This window comes from Eptesicus fuscus, chromosome 5 (genome assembly GCF_027574615.1).
Source record: "Eptesicus fuscus isolate TK198812 chromosome 5, DD_ASM_mEF_20220401, whole genome shotgun sequence".
Classification (NCBI taxonomy): Eukaryota; Metazoa; Chordata; class Mammalia; order Chiroptera; family Vespertilionidae; genus Eptesicus; species Eptesicus fuscus.
Genome location: NC_072477.1, coordinates 57,024,503 through 57,049,663, shown reverse-complemented (window position 1 = coordinate 57,049,663; position 25,161 = coordinate 57,024,503). Strand labels below are relative to the sequence as shown.

Sequence of the window (25,161 nt, the reverse complement as noted above, 5' to 3'; positions counted from 1 at the left end):
GTGGGATCTCAATACCAGATATCAAGCCGTATTACAAAGCTACTGTTCTTAAAACAGCCTGGTATTGGCACAAGAACAGACATATAGATCAATGGAATAGAATAGAGAACCCAGAAATCGACCCAAACCACTATGCCCAATTAATATTTGACAAAGGAGGCATGATCATAAAATGGAGTCAAGATAGTCTCTTCAACAAATGGTGTTGGGAAAATTGGACAGAGACATATGAAAACATGCTCAAATTCACTAACTATCCGAGAGATGCAAATCAAAACAACAATGCGGTATCATCTCACACCCGTGAGAATGACTATCATCAACAAATCAACAAACGACAAGTGTTGGCAAGGATGCGGAGAAAAAGGAACTCTTTTACACTGCTGGTGGGAATGCAGACTGGTGCAGCCACTGTAGAGAACAGTATGGAGTTTCCTCAAAAAAACTAAAAATGGAACTCCCATTTGATCCAGTGATCCCACTTCTAGGAATATATCCCAAGAAACTAGAAACACGAATCAGAAAGGATATATGTTCATATCAGCACAATTCACCATAGCTAAGACTTGAAACAGCCTAAGTGCCCATCAGCAGATGAGTGGATTAAAAAACTATGGTACATCTACACAATGGAATACTACGCTGCAGTAAAAAAGGAGTTCTTACCATTTGTAATAGCATGGATGGAACTGGAGAGCATTATGCTAAGTGAAATAAGCCAGTCAGAGAAAGACAAATACCACATGATCTCACTCACTTGTGGAATATAATGAACAACATAAACTGATGAACAGGGACAGATCCAGAGGCAGAGAAGCATCGATCAGATTGCCAGACCTCGGAGGGAAGATAGGTGAGGGTGGGGGAAAGGAGGAGAGATCAACCAAAGGACTTATATGCATGAATATAAGCCTAACCAATGGACATGAACACCAGGGGGGTGAGGGCATGAGTGGCGGGGCGGGGGGGAGTGGTGGATTGGGGGGGGGGGGGTTAATGGAGGGATGAGGACACATATGTAATACCTTAATCAATAAAGAAATTTTTAAAAAATCAACCAATGTTGCAAGAGGGATTTATGGTACAAAAGGAGAAGCAAAGACTATCTGACATATTTACCTCTGATCATTCATTCATCAACTATTTATCAAAAGATGACTATAAGTTACTTTAGTCCTTAAATTTTTTTTAAAAATCTACTATCACCATTCCTTGATTTTTTTAAAAAAAAATCTACTATCACCATTCCAGCTAAGAGTGGTGATAACAGATTTTTAAATTAAAATAAAAATAATATAAGGAAAGTCCATGCAAGTGGCAAAAATGTGGTGGAAATAAGATCACTGATATCTGCCTGACTCATAATATTTTGTATTTCTGTAAAACTTTCCTCAAAAATATTTGGTGCACATTGAGGTGGAACTGTTCTTTCCAAGGAAAGAGAATTTTGCTCAGTCTGGGATGATGCATTTAATGAAGAACTATTTCAAGTCAAAAATAAAATCAACCAACGAATGCATTAATGGGTGGAACAAAAAATCGATGTTTCTCTCTCTCTCCCTCCCCCCTCCCACCCCTCCAACCCTTTCTACTCTAAAATAATTTTTTTTTTAAAAAAAAGGAAAATCAGGAGTGTGTTGTGTCCTACAAGTAAACTGAAAAAAGTGTTCAAGGTGGAGGAAGTAATCAGTTAAATCATGCTAACAGGTTAAGTAAGAACTAACCACAGGATTCAGTAACGGGAACTCACCAATGACAGTTTCACAGGAGTGGTGGTAAGTAGGCACCACAGAAAATGAGAAAAAAATCTTGGAGACAGCAACTATAAGCAACCTTTTCAAGGTGCTATAAGGAGGGTGGGGAAAATGTGGCAGAAGCTGAGGGAAAAGGTCAGGAGATTTTGTTATTGTTAGTTTGCTTTTAAAATGGGCAAATTATAGCACATTTCATATGCTACATTGTGTTAAGTCAGTTCAGGCTGCCATAACAAAATACCACAGACTGGGTGACTTCACTATCCAAAAATTTTTTTCTCTGTCCTTTTGTTGTTGTTTGCTTGATTGTTGATTATATCAGTTTTTTTATGCTTGTTTGTGAGATTGTTTCGCTTTTTCTTTTTGTTTGTTTTGTTTTTGTTTGTTGTTTGCTTCTGTTTTCCCTCGCCTTGCTTGATATTAGTTGTTGTTTGTAGTTTGCATTCATCTCTAGGTATTTGTTGCTGGCATTTGTTGGGATTAGTGGCTGTTCTATTGGAGTTTTCTCCCCATATAAATAGTTTTTTCCCCTCTCCTTTCTTATCCTCTTTCTTTCTTACTTTTTTTTCCTTTTCCAAATTTCATTTTTGCAGTCCTTTTTTTTCTTCTTCTTCTTTCTTTCTTATTCTCTAATTCGCCTTTCTCTGGTGGTCACCTTTATTTGGGGTTATTAACATCGTGAATACATTTGTGTTCCATGCCTTGTGCATTGTGCCTTGTTGTGTTGTATTTTGTGCCTTTAAATCAACGCAGGAGAGAGAGAACTACATAACCAGACACCCGGAGAAGAGAGATCATGGGGAGACAAAGAAACAGCCCACATATGAAAGAAAAGCAGGCATCACCAGAAAAGAAAGTAAACAAAATGGAGGCAAGCAACCTGTCAGAGAAAGAAGAACATATACTTTTTCATTTAAATTAATAAAAATATATCAACTGGATCCCCCACATGCCTTAGCATTTTAGTTCCAGCATCTACATCTCTTTGCCTGAGGTTTTTCAGGAGTTGTGTGAAAGCTGCGAATTAACACCCTGCCCTCACTAGCCCTCAACCAATGACTAATGTGTGTAAAGAACATGTGTGAGAAACAATGTGTGAGGAACACTGGCTCCCAGAGTTACCCAGAGATTTAACCTTATTAATCACCTGCATGACAACATACCCTTTACTCAGCACCTTCACTTACTAGCCTTAAATCCAGTATATTTCTTTGTGATCATTCCCCATATTAATTACTTATACTCGAGTCCTTGTTTTGGGGTCTACTTTTCAGAAATCAAGAAAACTAAGACCCAAAATTACCATGAATTTGAGTGGGGGAAAAAACAATTATGTTTCACTCTGGCTTGTGTGGTACAGTAGTTAGAGTGTCAGCCTGTGAACCGAAGGAGGGTCACAAGTTGGATTCTGGTCTTGGGAACATACATTCCCTCTCTGCCCTCCCCAGCCAGGGCATGTGCAGGAGGCACCCAATCAAAATGTCTCTCTCACATGATGTTTCTCTCCCTCTCTCTCTCCTCCTCCCCCCTCCCTTCCACTCTTTCTTAAAAATCAATTGCAAAAACATCCTCACTCCTTGGTTAAAAAAATTATTTTAATTATGTTTCTATTTTCATAACTGTTAATTATAAAATCACTAAGGTTAAACTTCAGTTATGATATAAGCAAACCAAAGTAATATGTGCAGTACATATGACTTTGTCTCTAATAAAAATCACATATGTCTTAAAATTACGTTATAGTTCTGCAGATTATCTCAAAAGTTTGTATACTCCTCAGTACTTTGAAATTGTGAGTTATTACTTAGCTTACTGCTAAACTACTACACATGGTTGCAGTCTCTCTGTCTACAGTGTTGCACATTCTTCCTGTTTGTGTTGTCATCAACTGTTGAGCAACTACCTCTGTGCCAAGTAATTTTCCAGCCACAAAACAGTTGAGTGTTCCACAACTAGAGATTAAGCCAAAAGCCTTGAGTAAATTCTGGTGTTCTTAGAAAACCTATCCTTGCCTTATAAAGTGTAATATGGAAATTTTAACTCCATAATAAAAATACAATTTAATTTTTAACTTATGATTTTTAAATGTAATTTTTTACTGAATGCCTTAATTTAAAAGTACATTATGGCTATTATAATATATTTATGTTTTAATATCTTTAAGTTGTATTTCAATAATTATATGGTATCATATTTATAAATCCAAAACTATGTAGAACTAAACATTATATTATTTGAGAATTCAGACATGTGACACTATAAAAAAAAAATAAAAAGATTCTCGCCCTAACCGGTTTGGCTCAGTGAATAGAGCGTCAGCCTGTGGACTCAAGGGTCCCAGGTTCATCTCCAGTCAAGGGCATGTACCTTGGTTGTGGGCACATCCCCAGTGGTGTGTGCAAGAGGCAGCTGATCGATGTTTCTCTCTCATCGATGTTTCTAACTCTCTATCCCTCTCCCTTCCTCTCTATAAAAAAATCAATAACATATTTTTTTTTTAATTAAAAGAAGAAGATTCTCAAAACCTCTATAAGCTGAAGATAGGTCAGTATGGTCAAAATGGCACTGAACTTCACAAATGGCAATAGTGGAAGCTAAGAGGCAATAGAACTATGACAAAAAATTCTCAGGGAAAAATATTTTCAACCCAATTCTCTGCCCAGCCAAATCAACATAAAAGCCAAAGAAATATTTATTCAGATTTGCAAGGCCTCAAAATGTTTTTTCCCCTCCAACTTTTCTAAGGAACCTACTAAAGGATATCTTCATCAAGGAGAGAGGCAGACAAATGATGCTAAGAAACAGGGAATATAACAAAGGAGATAGGCAAAGAAAATCTCCTGAGGTCGCTAAAAGAAAACCCCAAAATTATAGGTCTGCTACTTTAGACTTGGAGAGCATAACCCAGATTGGAGAAAAGAGAACAATATCTACCTCCTATGTGGGATTATAATGAGAGAAGATTCAAAAATGATCAGAGGTTTAGGAGATAAATTAGGTAAACAGAAAACTAAGCAAAGAGTAAAACACAGTAATTATTAACACCAAAGTAATTATTCTGTGAAGAATATTTTTCACAATCAATTAAACAATAAATACTGATTTATGCAAAATTATGAGATACCTCAGGAAGACAGGAGGAAGGGAAGTGAATGTGTGTATGTGCTAAAAGTAGAGAGAGGGTTAGAATCATCAGCTAGAGAACTAAAGTCTCAGCTTCCAAGAGGTGATACATAAAAATAAAGGGAAAAGAATCAAGAAATGGGAGCAAAAGCAAGTTATTTAGGAACATGGGAGGAAGTGCCAAAATGTGCAATTTGACAAATAATTGCCTCAAGGAAGGAAAGCTTCTTTTCATTGTGATTCTAGTGGTACTAGTTTACTTCTTAAATTATGCACACATGCTATTTTGGAAAGATAAAAATTAATTTTTAAAAATATAGACTTTTTAAAAGGTGAAATAAGAATAATAGCCATTATTTCCCAGTGCCTATTACCTACAGAAAACATACCTAATCTTTTACAAATCTATTACTATGCCTCAGGCCAGCTTTAAAGAGTAAGATTATCCCAATTTTACAGATGAGAAAACTGAAAATGAGAATAGAAACATCTTTGTTTTGTTTCTTTGTTTCTGTTTTGTTTGGTCCTTTACCTTTCCAGCAGTAGCAAAATATTCACCATCAGGGGACCATTCCATCAAATGTACAGATACTGCAGTTCTAAAAAAAAAAAAATGTTAAAGAGTTAACATTTTAAAAATCTGGAACACTGTATATATAAACTAGAGGCCTGGTGCATGAAAATTCATGCATTCAGGGGTCCCTCAGCCAGGCCTGCGCCCTCTTGCAGTCCAGGACCCCTCGGGGGATGTCCAACTGATGGCTTAGGTCCATTCCCCGGGGGATTGGGCCTAAGCTGGCAGTCAAACATCCCTCTGGCAGGCCAGGAGTTAGGGAATGTCCAACTAACGGCTTAGGCCCACTCCCCGTGGATGCTCCCCCTATGGAAGTGCACTGACCACCAGGGGGCAGCTCCTGCATTGAGCATCTGCCCCCTGGTGGTCAGTGCACATCATAGTGACCAGTCATTCCTGGTCGTTCTGCCATTAGGGTCAATTTGCATATTACCCTTTTATTATATAGGATGGTCAAAATAAGATTTTTAACATAATCAGAACAAGAGTGTTTTCAACACTCTAAAAATAAAATATATCACCTCTTTAAAAATACAATTAATTAAAACTAATGCAGAGTTTACTTTAGGGAAACAAAAAAGAGTGTAATTAAAATGTATAAATTATATCCCCACCTACAAGTCCCATCAACATCCTAAATATACCATGTTAAAAACTAAGCTCATCATCTTCCCTGGCTAGTTGGTCCCCTTCACATAATCCACATTGTTAATAGTTCAGCCACCCTTCCACTTGAAAGAGTGGCTGGCAATTTTCATCACATCTTTTCCTTCCCCTTCACCATCCACATCTCTTCTAATAATGAGTAATTCCTATGTGCAACCCTGTCAACCCAAGTCCTGAGTTATACTATGAAAATATTTTTGTCCTTTTCTTAAACAACCAACTATAGCACAGATAGAATGATATATTATAATGACTTTTGCTTAGAAAAATTCTACTTTCTAGGCTGCTAAATGCGACAGTACCATCAAAAAATAAAGATGATTGTGAAAGGTAATATATTTTAGGCAACGTTTTTTAAACATTAACAAACACAACAACAGAGTTAGACACTAACTTGCACTGCCAGATGCAATTCCAATCATTTAAAACAGGGGGAATTTTATTATCAATTTCTTCCTCTTCTTCCAGAATGTCACCTCCTGGAGGAGCCCACAACTGAATAGAATCAGTTGCTGTCAACAATCTGTTATCTGAAAATTAAAGAATGTTCTGATGAATAAGCAAAAATTAGAGAAAGAACATACACGTGGGCTTCTAAACTATATTGTGAAAAATGAGCAATATTTTCTATGCAAAACACTTGGGACATATCCATTTAAAAGCTCTAAGAATCCACTACACAAAAAAGAGTAGTTCTTGGCAGAAACTTGAGAACAAAACAAAAACAAACACAAAAAAAAATAAGCTTTACTGAGAAAGAGCTTATATCAGGTAAATCTTTTTAAAAAAATAACAGCAAAGTAGAATTTTTTTTAAAAAAAGCCCCCAAAATACCACATAGGATGTTGTCAAGATGTAAGACATAACTAAAAATTAGTGAAATTTGTTTTTCTACTTGGAATATAAAAATTAATTTAATTAATTATGAATGTTAAATGGGACAAAAGCCATTATCATTAGAAGTTTCTAATCTTTCAAAATTAAAGAGAATAACTTCCTGAAATACAAATAACAAAATAAGATAGGAGTTTTTTTGGTCCTGTTTAATTTCTGATTTTCTTTCTTAATAAATACAGTTAAGGATAAAATGCAGTACATGTTCACTAAAGAAACAAATCATCACTGTTCTTAAAATACAATATTCAAAGGCAGGGGGAAAGCACAGAACTAATAGTAAATTCAGCACTGTATAAAGCCATGTGCACCAAGAAGGAAAAAAGTACATTCATTCACTAGCAAAAATAAATTTTACAGTTGATCACTTTCTTATTATATCACATAGTCGCCATACATTTTAAACAAATTATTTAATTTTCATAATTTCTAAATAGAACTACTGAATACCTTGAGGGTCCCATGCCAAATTGTATGTCACGGAACTCAAAAAAAACTGCCCAGTTTTAAGCCACTGACACTTGAGTTGCTGAAACATATAAAGAGAAAAAAGAAAAAGGTATGTTTTGAAAATAATATCCACAAACACTGTATCATTTTCTTCAACTTAAGACCTTACGATCTAAAATAAAGATGTAAATATTTCACTATTACTTTCAAAATATTGTTCTTTTGAAAAGTTCCAATGGTTCCAGTTACTGTCTATTCTACCATATCCAACTGTTTGCCATGCCCAAACAAAGCATGTTCTCTCAGGCTTCTTTCCATGTCTATAAACACATTCTTATACTTAAGACAGCTTTTCCTCTCTTCTCCACCTGAAAATTCCTATGCTTACATCAGGATCTGGATAAATCATCACCTCTGCTGTGAAGCCTTTTCTGACATCCTAGCAGCACTCCTAACACTTTTTACATTCTATCATTATAATACTAGAGGCCCAGTGCATGAAATTCGTGCACGGAGGGGGAGGGTGTCCCTCAGCCCAGCCTGCACCCTCTCCAATCTGGGATCAGTGGGCTCCCTCCTAGACCAATTAGATCAGAATTGTGGGAAGGTGGGTCATCTGTACTTTTAAAAATATATATTTTAAAAAATTTTCAATTACAGTTGACATATTAGTTTCAGAAGTACAAAAGAGTATTAGATAAGTAAGGAACTTACTAAGTAATCACCCTGGTAAGTTGAGGTCCCATCAGACACCATCCACAGTTATTAAAATACTAGAAGTAATCACCCTGGTAAGTTGAGGACCCATCAGACACCATCCACAGTTATTAAAATACTAAAATACTAGGGGTTGTCCCTCAGCCCAGCCTGTACCCTCTCCAATCTGGGACTCCTAGAGGGATGTCCGACGGCCCGTTTAGGCCCGATCCTAGCAGTATCGGGCCTAAACGGGCAGTCGGACATCCCTCTCACAATCTAGGACTGCTGGCTCCCAACTGCTTGCCTGCCTGCCTTCCTGATTGCCCCTAACCGCTTCTGCCTGCCAGCCTGATCACCCCCTAACCACTCTGCTGCCAGCCTGGTTGATGCTTAACTGCTCCCCTGCCAGCCTGTTTGCCCCCAACTTCCCTCCTCTGCCAGCCTGGTCACCCCTAACTGCCATCCCCTGCAGGGTTGATTGCCTCCAACTGCCCTCCCTTGCAGGCCTGGTACCTCCCAACTGCCCTCCCCTGCTGGCCATCTTGTGGTGGCCATCTTGTGTCCACATGGGGGCAGGATCTTTGACCACATGGGGGCAGCCATATTGTGTGTTGGATTGATGGTCAATCTGCATATTACTCTTTTATTAGATAGGAGGATAGAGGCCTGGCACACGGGTGGGGGCCAGCTGGTTTGCCCTGAAGGGTGTCCTGGATCAGGGTGGGGTTCCCTTGGGGTGTCGGCCTGGGCGAGGGGCCTGTGGTGGTTTGCAGGCCGGCCACACCCCCTGGCAACCCAAGCAGAGGCCCTGGTATCTGGAATTTATTTACCTTCTACAATTGAAACTTTGTAGCCTGGAGCAGAGCCAAGCCTCCTGCTGGATCCGTGGCTGCCGCTTGGATTTGTTTACCTTCTATAACTGAAACTTTGTATCCTTGAGTGGAGGCCTGGGCCTGCCAGAGTGTGTGGAAAACTTGGCTTCTTCTGTTGCCGGGGAAACCCTATGGTAGCCATCTTGGCTGGGGTTAATTTGCATACTCGCCCTGATTGGCTGGTGGGCATGGCTTGGGTGGTGGGTGTGGCTTGTTGTAGCAGAGTGATGGTTAATTTGCATATTACCCTTTTATTAGAGAGGATTGGTCACACTGAATTATTATGTGTTCATATGTTTGATTCTCCCATAATATTAAACTCTTCTAGAGCAGGAATTGTCTTTAGCACTAAAATGGCTAGAATGCATATGTTCAATGAATGTTTATAAAAACAAAATAAGCCCTAGCTGGTTTGGCTCAGGGGATAGAGCGTCAGCCTGCGGACAGAAGGGTCCCAGGTTCGATTCCAGTCAAGGGCACATGCCGGGTTGTGGGCTCAATCCCCAGTAGGGGGCATGCAGGAGGCAGCCAATCAATAATTCTCTCTCATCATTGGTTTCTCTGTCTCCCTCTCCCTTCCTCTCTGAAATCAATAAAAATACATTTTTAAAAAATAAAATAAAATGCACCTTAGAAAAAAGTGCTATCTATAATAATAAAAGCGTAATATGCTAATTAGACTGGACAGCCGAACAACCTTCCAGACGTCCTTCTGGACAAAGCCACATTGGCGGGGGCCAAGGCAGAGGCAGTTAGGGGTGATCAGGCAGGCAGGCGAATGGTTAGGGATGATAAGGCAGGCAGGCAAGTGGTTAGGGGCAATCAGGCAGACAGGCAAGTGGTTAGGGGCAATCAGGCAGGGAGGGAGATGAGCAGTTAGGAGCCAGAGCTCCCAGAGTGCGAGAGAGATGTTTGACTGCCAATTTAGGCCCAATCTGGACATCCCTGAAGAGGACCCAGATTGCGAGATGGTGCAGGCTGATTTCGTGCACCAGGCCTCTAGTGTCTAAAATAAAACTAGATATTCCTCCCATAAAGTCAACAAATTTAAATTACATAATGTATAAAATCCACAAACCTGACCTATATTAAATTTATTTGAATAATTTCCATCCTTTTTTCTTAACTATTTTCATTCTAAAAGGTAGAAAGATTTAAAGTTGAAAGTCCAAGGCCTTTTCCATTACATACAGTATCTAAGTAAAAAGAAATTTAGATATTTCTTTTTAGTATATAAATATAAAGTAGCCTTTTGTGAAAGTATTCTGCAATGTAAAGCTATGTGACCTTAGGCAAGTTATACATTAACCGCTTGGACAGTAATATTAATGAATCGTAATTCCTTCTCTCTTTATAATATTTTTAGAGTATTCAACAATGAAATAATTTATTTAAGATTTATTTAATAATTTATTTATCTACAGCCATAATTTTAAAATAAAACTGCAAAACTTGAATTTTATTATCCCAAACTAACTTTATATTTTTTAACCAGGAAAATGTTATTTTCCCTGCCACTGCTGAACAGACTACAATCACAACAGTATTTTATTATTTTTATTATTTTTGTTAATCCTCCCCTGAGGATATTTTTCCATTCATTTTTAAAGTGAGTAAGAAAAGGAAAAAGAGAAAAATATTGATGTGAGAAACACATTGACTGGTTGCCTCCTGAACAAGCCCCAACCAGGGCCTGAGCCAGGGAGGAGTCTACAACCAAGGTACATACCCTTGATGGGAATCAAATCTGGGACCCTTCGGTTTGCAGGCCGATGCTCTATCCACTGAGCCAAACCGGCTAGGGCACAACAGTATTTTAAATACTGTTCAACAGATCTATTTCAAAGTACTAATTAAGTCATTCCTAAAACTATAAACATCCCTAATATTCTTTCCTTTAGTATTTCTTGGAGTATAATCTGTGGACCAAACATATAGCAGAAATTTAGAAGTGAGGCCTAGATTCTGAATTTTTTAAAATGTATTAGGGTGATATTAGTTAATGGGATCATATAGGTTTCAAGTGTATATTTCTATGATACAAGATCTATATATTGCACTGTGTACCCACTACCTAAAGTCAAATCATCTTCTGTCACCATATATTAGGCTCCCTTCACCCCCCACTCCCAGCCATGGAATCTGAATTTTTAATAAATACTCGATGTGACTTTAAAATTTGATATTCATTTCATAAAACTATCACAGGAAAAAGACTAATATTTTAATTGGTATTTCTTGGCAATGTAAAAAGAAACTCAAATATATACATTTAATGAAACATTAAAACCACTTGCTGTAATGTATTTAAGAATATAAACTTTTTTTAAAAAATTACTGGCAGCCCTAGCCAGTTTGGCTCAGTGGATAGAGCAGTGGCCTGCAGATTAAAGGGTTCCGGGTTCAATTCCAGTCAAGGGCACATGCCTGGGTTGTAGGCTTGATCCCCAGTGGGGGGCATGCAGGAGGCAGCTGATCCAAGATTCTCTCTCATCATTGATGTTTCTCTCTCTCTCTCCCTCTCCCTTCCTCTCTGAAATGAATAAAAATATATATATTTTTTGAATTACTGGTAAATTCAAATTTCACATTGGCAGTTTTGACTATTTGTGAGTGATGGTGGAGTTCCAATTCATGCAGTGTTTTTTAAGGGGTTAATAATTCTAATCATATGGGATTTTCTGAATATTAAGATAAAATAAAACACAGAACTCAGAATGACTCTCAATGGTTCTCAATGTGGTATGCCAGATCACTTAGCTGGTAAGTGAATTTAGCTAAGGTCTTAACTCCTTCATTCAACAAATATTTAGGAGCCTGTTATGTTCCAGATATAGATTCTAAGTACTGGGATGCATTAGTGAACTCACAAAAAACAAAGCTACCTATTTTCATGGAGTTTACGTTCTAAACAGTAAACAATAAGTAAATAAACAAGGGAAGTGCTATGGAAAAAAAGTTAAAAATACAAGAATGAGCCCTAGCTGGTTTGGCTCAGTGGATAGAGCGTCGGCCTGTAGACTCAAGGGTCCCAGGTTCAATTCCAGTCAAGGGCATGTGCCTTGGTTGCAGGCATGTGCCCAGTGGGGAGTGTGCAGGGGGCAGCTGATTGATGTTTCTCTCTCATCAATGTTTCTGGCTCTCTATCCCTCTCCCTTCCTCTCTGTTGAAAATCAATAAAATATATTTTTTTTTTAAAAAGAAGAATGGGAGTTAAAGGTGTAGATGCAAGTGCAATTTTTTAAAGGGTGATCAAGGTAGAACCCACTGAGAAGGTATTATTGAGCAAAGATTTCAAATATCTGCAGAAGCTGGCCCAGGAGCTATCTAGAGAAAGAACATTTCAGACAAACGAACAACCAATGCAAAGCCCTAAGATAGGAAAATAACTGTTTAAAGAACAGTAAAAATGCTAGTGTGGCCTGAGTGATATCAGAGAGGGCAAGAATAGTACAAGATGAACTGTGAGAAGTAATAAGTGGATGCTGGGAGAAAAGCAGTAGTTTATTCTAAGGCTTTTTGCCTTTGAATCTGAGGGAAATATGGAGCCATTACAGAGTTTTAAGCAGAGATGTGTCATAATCTGCTTCAGTGAGAAGAGAGAAGGGCAGAAAAGGATAGAAAACAGAGACTAGTCTAGTAATCTAGACAAGAAATAATAGTTCAACTAGGAAAGATACCAATTAACAAGGTAAATCTCAATTAGCAACCTTCCAGAAAACTGAGTTCCTAAAAGGCAAAGGGATATATTCCCAGTGAATGTAAAAGGTCTCACCCCAAAGCATCAGACCAGCTTCACATTGATATTCCAGCTCACCGTCAGCACCAGCTCCTAAGAAGCTCTTTATTACTATAGATTTGGTTCTAAATTGAATTCTAAATGTTTTCTACTATCATTTAATACTTACACAATTTCTCTTATGAGAATTTATGCCCAAAGGTTCAAAAATACAAACAGCATTACCATATGAAGCTGCAATCTAAAAAAAGAATGAACAAAACATTAATACTTAGGAGAAGGAAAATTAAAGATAACCTCCTTGTTACAATAATGTATAAACTAATTATATACAATACAATCCCGATACAGTATTCACAATTTATTCCCTTTCATAAATATAATTGGAAAATTACTGAACTTAAGAATCTCTTCTTTTATCAAAAATTCAGCAGGCTTTATTTCACATATCAAATACAAGGTTGACTCATTCAAAGAAATCATCGTTTTCTATAAGAATTTGTATTTTTTTAATATTGAAATAACTTTATTAACAAAAACACATTTCAATGGTACATCTATCAGAAACTTCATAGTCCAGTAAATATAAAAACTATGACAAGTAGAAAAAAACATCAAAGAATAACAAGCATTAAAATGTCAAATAAAATTATATTAATGATACCATCAAACAAAAATATCAATTGGGAAAACCATCTAGATTTTAAAAGAAGGAATAGAGAAAATGGACTAAGGAGAAAGAGAGACATCTGCTACAAATGGAGGAGAAAGAGCTGACTTAGCTAGGGGTTTGGGAGCCAAGGAGACTTTGCTCTAGGTCACATACCTGATAAGAGGGGACATAAATCCCTCTGTTCCTAGGAACTACCAGAGCCTGCTTTCCAATAATTCCTTGAAAGACATTTCCCAGTTCATCCTGCTCTTGGCAAGAGGGAATCAACTATAGGGAACAGACCAAAACCATCCCTTTTGACACCTCTGGACCTATGGGTTAACCTATAAAACTAAATTAGGTATATATTCTTTTAAAGTCAGCTAAAAAAAAGGTGCACTGTAATTTCAAGGTACTCTCATGCCAAAAAAGTAATTTTAATTGTTATTAATATCTAATATTCTTTCCAAGAAAAAGCTTTTCATCCAAAATGGTGGGGGGGGGGGGGAGCTACTTAAAATGCCTGGCTGAGGTAATACTTAGGCAAAAAGTGTTATGAATCATGACATTCAACTTGTCAATGAATGGTTACAGCTGGCTAATACAAGGTCATAAATGTGAAAGTTGTCACAAGCACTGGGAATAAAGGAAATAAGAGAGGAGGGAAATAAAAGATAATACATCAAAGATGTCACAATTTTGCCTTCTTTACTTTCAACCAGTAAGGCCCTGGCCAGTGTGGCTTAGAGCATCATCCTGCACATTGAAAGGATGCAGGTTCAATTCTTGGTCAGGACACATACCTAGGTTGCCATTCGATCCCCAGTTGGGGCACATATGGGCAGCAACCAATTGATCGATCTCTCTCTCTCTCAAATCAATGAACATACCCTCAGGTGAGGATTTTTTTAAAAGGCTATCAATCAGGTAAGGAAAAGTAGAAACATAGTTATGGACACCAAATTTTTTAAAAACTTTGCTCCCAGAGAACATGTTCATTGTGATTATCCACCAGCACATACATAATTTACTAAAATTTATCTCTGACAATTATCATACTTCTCTAGGTAGGTTTAAAGCTACCTTGCTTGGCCTAGGGAGATGAGCAATAAAAAATTAATGAAAGAATCTGACACTCTCAGTGTTCCCAAAAAAGTAAACAATGGTTGCTTAAGGAAAACCATGACAAAGAATCAGAAAACAACAAACAAGTATCAGAACACACCAGGAAATTCAGTGTTTCAATTCTAGGTCAATTATGTCACTGGACTGCCATATTATGGTACATTAACATAAATTTAAAGCTTGATACAAGCAGCAGGGAAGAACAGTAGAAGTTGTAGAATAATTTATTATTTGGCATAAACTTACATGATTACTATTTATCACCATCACCATGAATACTATGATTTAATATATCTTTGATAAAATTTATTGTTAGTCAGTAAAGAACAATTTCTAGAACGCTAAGACGGTTTAAATTATTATCATTATTACAAGAAAAATCTCATTTTCATATTCTTGTAGAGTATTTCAATTCTGCTACACAATAGTGGCCTTACTGAATTGCTAGAATATACAATATGCTATATTTACTTTACATATAACCAAAATTTGATGTACATTATGCTTGAAATTTTGGAGGAGGGATATACATGATGAAATTTAAGCCCTCTGTTTTAAAGTGTAAAGGAATGAACTTTAAGATTCTTCATTCACCAAATAAACTTTCATTAAAGTAATTGAAACTTGAGTTGTTGGATAATTTCCCCCAATAAAAAAGGTATTTCATTTTAAGTTAAAAAAAAAGGTAACAGAAACTTTATAAAGTATCTTTAAATGAAAAATATTATATTAGACACTAACAATTTGCTAAATTTCTTGATAAAAATTTAATGTTATTATAATTTGGGAGAGATAAGGGGTGCTAGGTAGAGAAAAGTTACTTCCCTTCTGTTGGCTTACTAGCTGCTAGAATTATTAACTGACAGAATATCAGTACCTACAGGATTGTGAAGCCCACAGATCTTTCAAGATAGAATAAACCTGCAGAACAATTAATTATCACATCATCAGCTTAATGGCTCTTTACAATTGTATACAACCTATCACTTCACCCACTCCTATCAGTAGCCACCTAAGCAAGGTATATTAATAGGAAATTGTAGGTAAGCCTTGTACAAAAGGATAAGAATATTTCTGAGATTGTTAAATATATTAAGAGACATTTAATAAAGTAATTAAATCCCTTACTCTTCCATATTGGTTAGAACACTCCACACAGCTGACTTGGATGTTTCCATGCTTAGCACCAGGAATGATCTGCACACATTCAAAGTCACTTGCCAAAATAACAATGTCACAGCCTGATCCATACGCCTAAAAAAAAAAGTTTTACAATATGTAAGATATGTAACTTATGAATTATTATAATATAATAGTTAGCTTAGATTTTGTTGCTAATGAAATGTATACTTTGACACATTTTTTTAAATAGTTAATGTAAGAATATTAAGAATATCAATTTCCAAATAACATTAAAATTCACATAAAACAAATAGGGTAATGGTACCCCACACATTATCATTCAACAACTGCTACTAACAACAACAACAAAAAAATATTCTTTCAGTTCTTAAACACTGTCTTGCAGGTCATAAGTCATTCTGTTCAGAGCTTCTCTCCAAAAGTTATCTCAGTAAACCCTAAAGAATAAAATCTCCATCTGAAAGTAATAAGGCATTGAAGGCTGCAGTTGTGTTCCCAGGGTTCAAACCAGGCTTGAGAAAGATAGAAATCATATGCATTTTCCAACACAATTCCACATGGCTTAAAGAACTAGTTAAATAGACATGAACCCTCAAGACAGAATTACATGCACTAAGGCAAAGACTAAACTTAAACATGCATAAGTGAATCCATGATGCAGCCTGCCTGCCCACTCTCCTCAACCTTACCGGGCATGAGAAAGATAGGAAACAAACCCAAAGTGGTTTCACCAAAAAAAAAAAAAAAGGTTAAAAAAATAAACTGATTTGTATAAAATGTTGGCAAATATAACTATATGGTCTGGAAAATACAATATAAGACCAAATTGGGTTCCTGGGAAATTCCCTTGCTCAACATAACTATAATGAGTAAAACCACATATTTCTTCCTATTGCCAAACTTCTTGGTGTATGCTATTCCTGTTTTGCAACTTTGTGAATTTTATGATGACACTAGAGGCCCGGCGCACAAAACTCGTGCATGGGTACAGTCCCTAGGCCTGGCCTGCGATCAGGGCCATCTTCCCCAGCTGCCCACAGCGGGCGCCACCCCCCCCACCACCACCACCACCCACCCTCAGATCCCCATTCACCATCGGGTGATTGGTGCCTGATGGCTAGGGGAAGGGACCAAGAGGTGGTCAGTGCGCCTCATAGTGACTGGTCCAGCAGTCATTCTGGTTGTTCTGCTGTTAGGGTCAATTTGCATATTACCCTTTTATTATATAGGAGGATAGGGACAGGCAGTGGGACATTTTCCTTTTTCTTCCAAACTTGCCTTATGACTAAATACTCAAAACAACTTAACAATCTAATTCTCGAATGAAAAAGCTGCATTAAAAGCAACATAAATATAAAATGCGTGAGGTAGTATTTTTTCTATTTCTACACCATTATGCAATATGGTCATGTCCTACAAAATACAGATATCCAATAATGAGGGCTGACATGTCCAGGCACCTAAGTCAGTGACCTATGCCTTGAAGAGGTCCACATATACTGAGTGGCCAGATTATTATGATCTCTGAACACATAATAATCTGGCCACTCAGTGTATATCCTATATAATAAAAGGCTAATATGCAAATTGTCCCCTCGACCAGGAGTTCGAACAGCAGGCAGGCCAGCCAACCGCCCATGTCCCCTCCCCCTGGCCAGGCTGGCCAGACCCCACCCATGCACAAATTCATGCACCAGGCTTCTAATACACACACACACACACACACACACACACACACACACACACATATTGAGTGGCCAGATTATTATGCATTCAGAGATCATAATAATCTGGCCACTCAGTGTATAGGCTGCTAATCTTTAAAATTATATTATCAAATAGTCTAGTTTTAAAAATTACATTATCAAAATAACCTTACCCTTGAACAACATTTCACAATTTCCAAAGTTTTATAGCATTATCTCAGCAAAGTGAATTGATGGAAAGAGCATAGACTTTATCTAGTTTGGAAGTACATACGTAGATTCTTTAATTATGGTTCTGCACTACTGTGTGATCTTAAGCAAGTTACTTAAGCTCTCTGAGCTTTCTTCCTTGTAATAAAATGGAAGAAATAATACTTACCTCTTGGGATAATTGTGAAAACTAAAATAGAAAATCTATTTGCATAGTGCTTGGCATACATCATTCAATTAAGAAACAAACCAGTGCACTAGGGACTAGAACTACAAAACCACAAGATGTGGTCCCAGTGTGTCTAATGGGGAGATGAGCAAGTGAATCACCAATCACAATTAAATAAAAAACTGCCATGACAGAGATATCCACAAAATACTAGCAGAAAACAGAAGGTCCTCAATAAATATTATATTACCCTGCTTTAATCTTTGCAACAAATTTGGAAGATATGTCATTATCATTGTATAAAAATTCCAGTTCATTCATTTGTCCAAGATGACGCAGTTAGTAGGTAGATGTTCAAACTCAGGTCCTTATAATTTTTATGCTTTTTCCCCCAACATTACTTGTTAAAATAAATAAATAAAATATCCCAGATAATTATTAGTACACTTGCTTCTCTAAAGATGGGTCATCCCTAGAAGTGCTACTGTGGACAGATTGGTGCTCACTGCTCAGTTATTAAAAAGGGAGCTTATTCTTCCCTAGATATTCATAATTGCAAGATCTTTTCCAGAGGAGATAGATGTGCCATACTCCTTACCTGCAGGGAATCTTGCCATTTTTCTGATCCTAAAATAATTCCTACCTTGATGCATGAAAAGCACCCAGGGAACTTAGACACACAGACTGCTTGGTCCCACCCCAGACTTAACTAAATCAGAATCTTCATGGATAAAAGAACTTGGCAAATATCTATCGAAATTTAAATACAATGTACTCTTTGATCGAATAAATCCCTAAATTACTCTATAAGCATACTTAGAAAAGTTTGCCAAAAAATATATAGAAGGATATTCACTGCCTCATTATTTATAGCAGCAAAAATTAAAAAAAAAAAAACCCATACCATCGATCAATAGAGAAGTGGTTAAATAAATTATGATATAGCCTTACACGGGAATATTATGCAGCTACTACAAGTTTAGAGACCTATGGTCTAAAATGATCTCAAATCCTTTATCAAACTAGTAATTACCATCATAATGGAACAATTATATCTGGTACTGGTTCCTGTTGAACTATACTTAGGCAATGCCTGCCTTTTTATATAATATCCATGGTCATAGCTACAATAGAACCCACTCAACTACTGCACACTAGGAGCTTGCAAAAGTATGAGAAATCATATTATTATTCTTTACCTTTCTCTAAAGAATCTAAGGCATAGCCCTAGCCAGTCTGGCTTAGTAGATAGAGCATCAGCCCACAGACTGAAGGGTCCAGGGTTTGATTCCAGTCAAGAGCACATACCTTGGTTGCAGGCTCCATCGCTGGCCCTGGTTGGGGCGTGTGCAGGAGACAACCAATCAATGTGTCTCTCTCACTTCAATGTTTCTCTCCATCTCTCCCCCTCCCTTCCACTCACCCTAAAAATCAATGGGAAAATATCCTCAGGTAAGGATTCACACACACACACACACACACACACACACAAGAATCTAAGGCACAAACAGCCATGGAAGAACAGAGGACCATAAACAATCAGTACTGAATCACATGCATTCTATAACTGAAGGTTCACAAGATTTTAATTATTTATACAAACATGTGTGTAATGTCTATCTGGTTCCCAATACTAAAAGGTCCATCAGAACAAGGACCGTGTCCTTGTTTAGCACTGTATTCTTAGCACTTAGCACATAAGCAGCCCTCCATAAATATCTGTATAGCAAATAAATGATTCAAAATCTTCCTAATGTCGGTCACTCCCAAGATGGCGGACCTACTGGGCTCCATCCTGAGCTCCATGGAAAAGCCACCCAGCCTCAGTGACCAGGAGACTCGGCGCAGGGCCCGAGAGCAGGCTGCCCGCCTGAAGAAACTACAGGAGAAGACAAACAGAAAGTGGAGTTTCGTAAAAGGATGGAGAAAGAGGTATCCGATTTCATCCAAGACAGTGGGCAGATCAAGAAAAAGTTTCAGCCGATGAACAAGATAGAGAGAAGCATACTACACGATGTGGTGGAAGTGGCTGGCCGGACATCCTCCTTTGGAGAAGATGATGAATGTCGCTATGTCATGATCATCAAAAAGGAGTTTGCACCCTCAGATGAAGAGCTGGACTCCTACCGTCGTGGAGAGGAATGGGACCCCCAGAAGGCTGAGGAGAAACGGAAGCTGAAGGAGCTGGCCCAGCGGCAGGAGGATGAGGCAGCTCAGCAGGGACCTGTGGTAGTGAGCCCCACCAGTGACTACAAGGACAAGTACAGCCACCTCATCGGCAAGGGGGCAGCCAAGGATTCAGCCCATATTCTACAGGCAAACAAGACCTATGGCTGTGTGCCCGTGGCCAACAAGAAGGACACACTCTCCATTGAAGAGGCCATGAATGAGATCCGAGCCAAGAAGCGTCTGCGGCAGAGTGGGGAAGAGTTGCCACCTACCTCCTAGACACCCCAGCTCTCTGGGGCAGGGCAGGGAGGGACAGGCTGCTGCTATTAAAACCCATTCTGGAGCCCCACCTCTGAACCACCTGCTAACAGCCATCACTTAGGCTGGAGGAAGCAGGTGTTTGATATGTCACTGTTACGAATTTGGATATGTATGTGGTGTGTGTGTGTGTGCGTGTGTGTGTGTGCGCGCGCGCGCGCGCACGCAAGAGAGTGAATGCACAGGTGGGTATTTAATCTGTATTATTCTGTTCCCCTTGGAACTTTCTTCCCCATGGGGCTGGGGTTACTTTACATTCAATAAACACTGTTTGAACCAAAAAAAAATCTTCCTAATGTCTGGCTCCAGAAGCCTAAGTACCTAGAAACTTGGTCAAAGAACATGAAGTTCAGATAGTTGACATAACCTAATAATTTGGCCAAGTCTATGACAGTAGCTATAAAAGGAAAGATTTTTGGCTGATTTTCCAGTCTAACAAGTGTCATGAATTTAAATCACCTACCAGAAGGGAATCTACTAAAGCCTTTCTTAATAATTTATCACTTATGCCCAGCCGGTGTGGCTCAGTGGTTGAGCACCAACCTATGAACCAGACAATAGGGGTTCGATTCCCAGTCAGTGCACATGCCCGGGTTGCAGGTGTGATCCCCAGAGCCGGGCCAGCAGGAGGCAGCCAATCAATGACTCTCTCATCACTGATGTTTTTCTCTCTCTCTCCCTTCCTCTCTGAAATCAATAAAAAATATATTAAAATAACAATAATAATGTATCACTTACTGAATACCTATCATGATCAGGCAGTCTGCTATGGTCTTTATAAACATTATATCCTCACAGGCCCCCCTTTCAAAGATGAAAACAGTGAGGCCCAAAAAGGATAAGTAATTTGCCCAAGTTCCTGGAGGATTCATTTGCTTCATAGTAAAGCCCCTACTCTTTCCATTGCAATATCCCACTTGTATTCCATTACCTTCTGCCTTATTAGTACTAAAAGGTCCATGTTCATCTTTGTGATCCCAAGATATTTACCACAGCGCCCTTTCCCCAAGTAAGCACTTAGTAAACACCAATAGCTGTGAAGGTTTATACAAAAATCTATAATTACTCAAGAGGTTACCATTGTCTCAATTTTTAGTCAAAAGCAAATCTGTTCTATTCTTTTTTTTTTTTTTTTTTAGAATTCAGTTTAACCAGAGGAAGACTTACTAGGTGTACTGGTTAATAATGTGGATTTTTTTCAATAGATGGAGTTACACATATGTTGATAAATATGCGATTTGATATGCATGCTATTTTGTTGTATTGACAATAAGCTTCAAAACTTCATATGTCAAATTTTCCGAAGGTGTTAACATCATAGATATTTTTACGCTTAAAAATGTCAAATTTCGTGCCAAAAAAAAGCGCATTTGAGGGAAGTTTTAATTCATTACTTTATTTTGAAGAAAAGTGTTGCTGAATACTTCGGGAAGCTTATGGTGAACGGGCTCTATCTCAAGATACTTGTGAACGCTGGTTTAAATGTTTTATAAGTGATGATTTCGATGTGAAAGACAAAGATGTCTAGGTCAACCGAAAAAGTTTGAAGACCAACAATTATAAGAATTATTGGATGAAGATGTGTGTCAAACTCAAAAACAACTTGCAGAAAGATTAAACATTGCTCAGCAAATAATTTCTGATCGTTTACAAGCAATAGGAAAGATTTTAAAGGAAGGAAAATGGGTGCTACATCAACTGAACGCAAGACAAATGGAAAACCGAAAAGTCATCAGTAAAATGTTGCTTCAACGACACAAAAGAAAGTCTTTTTTACATCGAATTGTGACTGGTGATGAAAAGTGGATTTATTTTGAGAATCCCAAATGCACAAAATCATGGGTTGATCCAGGTCAACCATCAATATTGACTGCAAGGCCAAATCACTTCGGAAAGAAGACAATGCTCTGCGTTTTGTGGGATCAGGAAGGTGTGGTGTATTATGAGCTTCTAAAACCAGGTGAAATGGTTAATACTCATCGCTACCGACAACAAATAATCAATTTGAACCATGCTTTGATCGTGAAACTACCAGAATGTTCCAGAAGACACGGCAAAGTAATTTGACTTCATGATGATACACCATCACACATTTCAAAACCAGTTAAAGACACATTAAAACAGTGGTTCTCTTGCCGAAACCGGTTTGGCTCAGTGGATAGAGCATCAGCCTGCGGACTCAAGGGTCCCAGGTTCGATTCCGGTCAAGGGCATGTACCTTGGTTGCGGGTACATCCCCAGTGGAGGGTGTGCAGGAGGCAGCTGATCGATGTTTCTCTCTCATCGATGTTTCTAGCTCTCTATCCCTCTCTCTTCCTCTCTGTAAAAAAAAAAAAAAAAAAAAAAAAAAACAGTGGTTCTCAACTTTTCTAATACCGCAACCCTTTAATACAGTTCCTCATGTTGTGGTGACCCCCCCAACCATAAAATTATTTTCATTGCTACTTCATAACTGTAATTTTGCTACTGTTATGAATCGTAATGTAAATATGTGTTTTCCGATGGTCTTAGGCGACCCTGCTAGCGGTTCTCAACCTGTGGGTCGCGACCAACAAGTTGAGAACCGCTGCTGTAGAGCCTAAGACCATCGGAAACCACAGATATTTACATTACGATTCATTAACAGTAGCAAAATTACAGTTATGAAGTAGCAATGAAAATAATTTTATGGTTGGGGGTCACCACAACACGAGGAACTGTATTAAAGGGTCGCGGCATTAGAAAGGTTGAGAATCACTGCATTAAAAGATCTTGCCTGGGAAGTATTAACCCACCCACTGTATTCACCAGACCTTGCTCCTTCAGATTATCACTTGTTCTGATCGATGGCACACACACTTTTTGCACAGCACTTGAACATACAAAGAAGTGGAAAATTGGGCCTCTGAATGGTTTGCCTCAAAACAAGAAAAGTTCTATTGGGACGGTATCCACAAATTACCTGAAAGATGGGGAAATGTGTAGCTAGCAATAGACTTTACTTTGAATAAGCATTTTGATGTTTCTCTTGAAATTATCGCGTTTTCTTTGATTACAAAATCCGCTATTTTTAACTGGTACACCTGGTAATAGTGCAGGAGGAAGAGGGTGCTCACTGAGACTATAAGCAAATACTAAAATGACCTCAGAGAGTATGGTATGTGGGCTCCTTTGTAGCAGGTAAATGAAATATATCTGTCTTAGCTGAGTATAAACATGTGGGAGACAGACCACAGGATCATTACAGAGAAGCCGAAAAAAGGGCAACAACCAACCCTTTTCTGGAGCAAATGGAATCCCTTAACCAGGTTGTACTCCTTTGTGTTCCTGGAAGAATTGTCCCTGTGCCATTGCACCATATAACAGTGTCTTGCACTGATAAGAGTACTGACCTACAAAACATTTCACCTCAAAATTAAGGAGGTTTGGTCTAAACACAGATAAGGCCCAAGGAAAGAGAAAGAGTCAGAAAAACACCATTCCTTCCATTCATGTGGGAGGACTTCTATTATGGAAGGACTGAGCTGTCCTTATAATGATAAAGAATTAATAAGTAGCTAACAATAACTCAGAAGTGATAATCCTGTAGTATGAGTTCAAAAGTCAAAGAGGGTGCTTTAAAATTATAAACCTCACTTGTTTTAGCCTTATTTTTACAGAAATTTCAATTAGGAAAGAGAAATTTATCTTTACTTTTTTTTATTGTTGTTAATTCTCACCCGAGTATATTTTTCTGTTGATTTTTAGGGAGAGTAGGAGAGGTAAAGACAGAGAAAAACATCGATGTGAGAGAAACACATCGATTAGTTGCCTCCTGCATGAACCCCCACCAGGGCCCAGGCCAGAGAGGAGCCTGCAACTAAGGTATGTGCGCTTGACCAGAATCAAACCCAGGACCCTTTCATCCACAGGCCGATGCTCTATCCACTGAGCCAAATCAGCAGGGCAAGTTATCTTTACTTTAAGCATTGAAACTAAGAGTTTTCAACCTGGAGTGTAATGGGTGTCACAGGAGGTCTGTGAACTCCTGGAAAATATATGTATGGTGTTTTTTGTTTTTTTTTTTAGAGGCCCCGCTTTCTTTCTTTTTTTATTTTCAAATATGTTCTTATTGATTTCAGAGAGGAAGAGAGAGGGGGAGAGAGATAGAAACAGCAATGATGAGAGAGAACCATTGATCAGCGGCCTCCTACATGCCCCCTACTGGGGATTGGGCCAGAAACCCAGGCGTCCCGACCAGGAATCCAACTGTGATCTCCTGGTTCACAGGTCGATGCTCAACCACTGAGCCATGCTGGCCAGGCCTTGAAATTAAAGTCACATGAATATACTGTTTTCCCTGGGTCCACAGATCTCATTAGTTTGTCTAAAAGAATCTCTTCCTTAGATAAAGTGTGTCATATTTTCCCACTTGAGTAATGGTTATTACTGAGATTCTTTTGTGTTTCTCATTATGACATCAAAAACTTCGTTACAAGAGCCTTGCCAGTTAGTTGAGTTTGAAAAACAAAGTAACCCTCTTCTTTTACCTCATTAAAATGTTACACTTAACAGTCTCTGTGTATCGATATTTCCAGGATGTATTATTTAAAATAATGTAAAATAAAATGTGTTTATGCTCCTATTAAAAATATTTATTTACAGGTGTTTCTTTGCATGGGAAAAATTCTGCCAAAAAAGACACCAAGCAGTCAACAGCAGTTTTCTTTGACGATCACGTTACTAGGGTTACCTATTTTTTAGATTGTATTTTTCTGTAACGTTTTAATTTTATACAATATGTATGGCAATATTTTTGCACTCAGTAAAACAATCAAGACATGCATTTACTGTTTTAAAAAATGTTAGTTGGTAAAAAAATTTAAATACTGTATCTTCTAAAGTCACCTGACTGGTGTGTTGACTGTTGACCACAAACA

At 38.0% G+C, this 25,161-nt stretch overlaps 1 protein-coding gene and 1 pseudogene across 4 annotated transcripts in view; one reads left to right on the top strand and one right to left on the bottom strand.

The window, feature by feature from the left end:
* Window positions 1-25,161, bottom strand: part of DMXL2 (Dmx like 2) — a 166,703-nt gene that overhangs the window by 112,113 nt on the left and 29,429 nt on the right. For all 4 annotated transcript variants that reach the window (XM_008143148.3, XM_008143149.3, XM_054716227.1 and 1 more), the window contains exons 2-6: window positions 15,677-15,802; window positions 12,941-13,012; window positions 7,462-7,540; window positions 6,512-6,647; window positions 5,410-5,476 (exon numbers count right to left, since the gene is read on the bottom strand). In XM_008143148.3, coding sequence (XP_008141370.1) covers window positions 5,410-5,476; window positions 6,512-6,647; window positions 7,462-7,540; window positions 12,941-13,012; window positions 15,677-15,802 — 480 coding nt within the window. The remainder of the gene's footprint in view (window positions 1-5,409; window positions 5,477-6,511; window positions 6,648-7,461; window positions 7,541-12,940; window positions 13,013-15,676; window positions 15,803-25,161) is intronic.
* On the top strand, window positions 19,542-20,413 carry LOC103287479 (sperm-associated antigen 7-like; annotated as a pseudogene).